This window comes from Arvicola amphibius, chromosome 7 (assembly GCF_903992535.2).
Source record: "Arvicola amphibius chromosome 7, mArvAmp1.2, whole genome shotgun sequence".
Taxonomy (NCBI): Eukaryota; Metazoa; Chordata; class Mammalia; order Rodentia; family Cricetidae; genus Arvicola; species Arvicola amphibius.
Genome location: NC_052053.1, coordinates 136,334,379 through 136,338,846, shown reverse-complemented (window position 1 = coordinate 136,338,846; position 4,468 = coordinate 136,334,379). Strand labels below are relative to the sequence as shown.

Here is a 4,468-nt window from a genome sequence, read left to right as displayed (position 1 = left end):
GAGAGCTTGCGGGGTGGGGGGGGTGGGGTGAGCAGGGAGGCGGGCACAGAGGCTGGCCGCCCGGGCCAGGTCGGTTTTGAATGGTTCGGAGGACGAATTGTTAGACCCCGAGGAAGGGGGGCAGGGCCGGGGGAGGGGGGCTGGAAAGCGGAAACTTTCCTATAAAACTTGGAAAAGTCCCTCCTCCCCACGTCAGGCCAATGACACCGCTGCCCCCCGAACTTTCCGCCCGCACAGAGGTATAAGAGCCGCCAAGCCCGCAGCCCGCGCCCGACTCCCAGACACCTCGCGGGCTCGCCAGCACCGGCACGGGCTGCGCCAGGGCTAGCAGGGCGCGCGTGCGGCCGTCGGGCGCCTTCTTTTTGGACCTCGGGGCCCTCCACACCGTCCCCTCCCCCGCCCGCCTCCCTCCCCGCCTCCAGCGCCCTCCCCGCGGAGGTTCCCCCCCATCCCTCCTCCCTGCGTCCTCCGGGCCGCATCGCCCGGGCCGGCGCCGAGCGCGGGGAAGCTGGCGGGCTAAAGCGCCCCGCTCCTCTGCTCTTCCCCCCCTCCCCCTTTCCCGGCTCCGCGAGGCCGCACGTCGCCGCCCGCGAGATGATGCAGGACGTGTCCAGTTCGCCAGTCTCGCCGGCCGACGACAGCCTGAGCAACAGCGAGGAGGAGCCGGACCGGCAGCAGCCGGCGAGCGGCAAGCGCGGGGCTCGCAAGCGGCGCAGCAGCCGGCGCAGCGCGGGCGGCAGCGCGGGGCCCGGCGGGGCCACGGGCGGGGGCGTCGGAGGTGGCGACGAGCCGGGCAGCCCGGCCCAGGGCAAGCGCGGCAAGAAGTCTGCGGGCGGCGGCGGCGGCGGCGGCGGCGGCAGCGCGGGCGGCGGCGGCGGCGGCAGCAGCAGCGGAGGCGGGAGCCCGCAGTCGTACGAGGAGCTGCAGACGCAGCGGGTCATGGCCAACGTGCGGGAGCGCCAGCGCACGCAGTCGTTGAACGAGGCGTTCGCCGCGCTGCGCAAGATCATCCCCACGCTGCCCTCGGACAAGCTGAGCAAGATTCAGACCCTCAAACTGGCGGCCAGGTACATCGACTTCCTGTACCAGGTCCTGCAGAGCGACGAGCTGGACTCCAAGATGGCAAGCTGCAGCTATGTGGCCCACGAGCGGCTCAGCTACGCCTTCTCGGTCTGGAGGATGGAGGGGGCCTGGTCCATGTCTGCGTCCCACTAGCAGGCGGAGCTCCCCACCCCCTCGGCAGGCCGGAGACCTAGGTAAGGACCCACTCCCGGGTCGCTCGGGCCAGGCCTGGGCTCCCTGGCCACCTCGCCGCCGTTCTGGGTGACCCCACTTTCCTTGCTGCCCTCCACCTAGCCAGGCACCGCCATCCCATCCCCCAACCCGCGTCCCTGGCAGGTAGTTCAGTCCCCACTGGGGAAACAGGTCCGAGTCCGGGAGACGGAGTGTACCCTTGAGAGAGGTGAGCGTGTGCGGGAGTGTGCGTGACAGAGACTTAAGAAAGTTAAGAGTGCCCAGAGCTAGCCCTCCCCCCTTTCTTTCGTCTTCAGAATTCCCTTCTTCTTAAAACAAATGTTTCCAAATTCCACCCCCTCCTTTCCGCCCACCCACTTCCTCTTGCCCTTGGGCTGAAATCCTTCCAGGTTGTTCAGCGAAAATTCTCGCTGGTAGTGATAACCAAGCTTAGCGGTCTTAGAAAACAGTCGCAGAGACATCCACAATAACCAACTTTCCCCTTCTGGGTTTTTGCAGATGTCATTGTTTCCAGAGAAGGAGAAAATGGACAGTCTAGAGAACTCTGGAGCTGGATAACTAAAAATAAATCTATATGACAAAGATTTTCTTGGAAACTTAGAAGAGCAGAACCCAATTTCAAAAGAATCAGGGCGTGGGGCACACTTTTAAAAGAGAAAGCCAGACAGGCCCGGTGGACCGAGATTCCCAGAGAGGCAGCGGCACCACCCTCACACCTCTGCGTTCTGATAGTATGAACCCTTGTTTGTGTCCCCCCCCCCACCTTTTGACGAAGAATGTTTTATTTTTTTTATGCATGCATTCTCAAGAGGTCGTACTATTCAGCCACTGAGAGCAAAGGCGTCACTGTGGACTTTCTCCATTTTAAAATGGTAACAATCAGAGGAATTTTAACAAGACCTTTAGAAATAAAAACGCTGGGATCAAACTGGCCTACAAAACCATAGTCAGTGAATTCCTTAAAAAAAATACTTCCTCTGAGGGAAAAGGAAAACATAAGATACAAAAGACAACATTCTATTTATTTATTGATGACCCATGGTAAAATGCAAATAGATCCGGTGTCTAAATGCATTCATATTTTTATGACTGTTTTGTAAATATCTTTTGTATATTATTTTTCTGCAATAAATAAATATGATTGAAAAATTTTAAGAATTTTAAAGTTTGGTCTATATTTTTAAGACTCAGAATGAAGGTGGTGGTAAATACTTGTTTGTTTAACTCTAGGGATGTCCAGGAGGGAGTGGGGCACTAATATAAACAAAGACGTGAAAACCTCAAATAAACCTGCTACTGACAGAGACAGCCACGCTATTTAAAGGACAGCTCTATTATTATTATTACAGCTTGGCGTTCAGCGGGGCTCATTGCCTCCCCATTTCTTAGGTTGAATTGAACAGATTTGCTACTAAGTACCCCTTGCTTACAGTCTGGACTAAAGCATCCTAGAAAGCCATGGGAAAACAGTATTATTTCTTTGTTACTAAGTATTTTCGTCCTTCCTTTAAAAAGGCTTATTTCAGCGAAAGGCCACTGTGTTAATGAAAACTACATATATATAATGTTTCAAATGTGTGGAAAAATTTAATTCAGAGGGAGATCGTTCTGTGATTTATTCACCTCTTGAATGAATGAATGATACCCAAGTGCCATGTTGATTAAAAAGGAAAAGGGGTTGCTTTATTAATGTTACCCCCCTGGGAAACAGGCGCCTGATATATACGTAAAGAATATATATCTGTGGAGTAAAAATAAATATCTAGGTTCTCGGTGTCCTTAGCAACTGCTGGAACAATTTCAGTTGTTAGATGCTACAGCTCTTCAGTCTTCAGTCAGTACCGTGTACACGCGCGTGCACACACACGTATGCACACACACAAACGCACACGCATGCACACGCGCGCGCGCACACACACACACACACACACACACACACACACACACACACACACCTGAAGCCCCATGAAAGTAGGACGGATGGAGATGGACTTTTATTTCAGGATATTTCTGGGACAAAAACATAGGTTTTTTTTAAATGACTAAAGTGAGTTTTTTAAAAGTTTAGTTTTTCAATTTTCATCAGCTCAGCAAGTCATGTGTAAATAGAGACGTTTTTGAGTTGGAAATGTTTCTGGTGCCTAGGTCACACAATAACTCACGTAGGCTAATGTCTCCAAACAGGCTGCATTTCCTTAGCTGAGGTCGAGATTGTCTTGTTGCCATAAGGTTTTTCTTTCCCACTTCACTCAACAGTGCCAAATGCTGACAGGACAGCCTTATGCATTAATTGTTGCGAATATTTTAGAAATATTTTATAATAAGGAGCCCGTAGCAGTGAGTCACATTAAAATATCAGTGAACGCATGGGGAGTTACTGGTTCTTATTTCTCTATTCTGTTTTAAAATTTTTGGTTACCCATTACCTTACAGTAAACAGATAAGGTGATTCTGTGTGGTGTATCTGTGGGGTATTTGTGGATTGCATCGTGTAAGGTAGACGTGTAAAGACAGTGTCCTAAAAGGACCAGAAAGAAGACCAAGATGGCAAATCAGACTTACGTGCTTCACCCCAGCATGTCCATTTTCCAGATGCTCTGGAAGGAGCGTCTGTGTTCACTAGCCTGGTCTGACTCTTCTTTCAGATGTCTTCAGGTACAGCAGGGTGGAAGTCCCATCATGACTGAGAAGGTAAATGCTACCCTAACTCCGGGTGTATAAGCTGATGCTTCAGACAAGAGTTGCTTTACTTTTCCTTCTTCATTTCTATTTTTTTTTTCATAAAAGGAAAAACTGGGGAAAGGCAGTCGTCATATTGACAGTAATAGAAAAATGAAGATATTTTCTCCTGGATTTTTGTAAGGTAGACAAACGTTTTTGGAAAGCTCATAAGTAGTTTTATTTAAGTGAGGCGACTTTGTGGTAGAGATTGTTGTCTAGAATGTAATCTCCAGCTTGCGAGGTTGTGTCTACAATCTCACCTCCACTACTGCAACATAAAATGCTTCATTCTTCATTGTAAAAATGGCCTGTTTGTTCACCGCCCCCCCCCATTATTCTCATTTTATTCCAGTGTTTTATTTTAGTTACCTTTGTTTAAAGTATGTGTTGGATAGATTACCCGTTTCGTGGTTTCATCGCGGAGACACTAAATCTTATCATTGTCCCCCAACCACAATGCTATGGCTAGGAGGAAGAATTGTATTAAATGGTC

The 4,468-nt window shown here is 50.4% G+C and overlaps 1 protein-coding gene across 1 annotated transcript; it reads left to right on the top strand.

The window, feature by feature from the left end:
* The first annotated feature begins 594 nt into the window (after window positions 1-594).
* On the top strand, window positions 595-1,845 carry Twist1 (twist family bHLH transcription factor 1). The gene is made up of 2 exons (XM_038337806.1): window positions 595-1,256; window positions 1,753-1,845. The coding sequence occupies exon 1, from the start codon at window positions 595-597 to the stop codon at window positions 1,213-1,215; it is 621 nt and encodes a 206-aa protein (XP_038193734.1). The 3' UTR covers window positions 1,216-1,256; window positions 1,753-1,845.
* The last annotated feature ends 2,623 nt before the right edge of the window (window positions 1,846-4,468 follow it).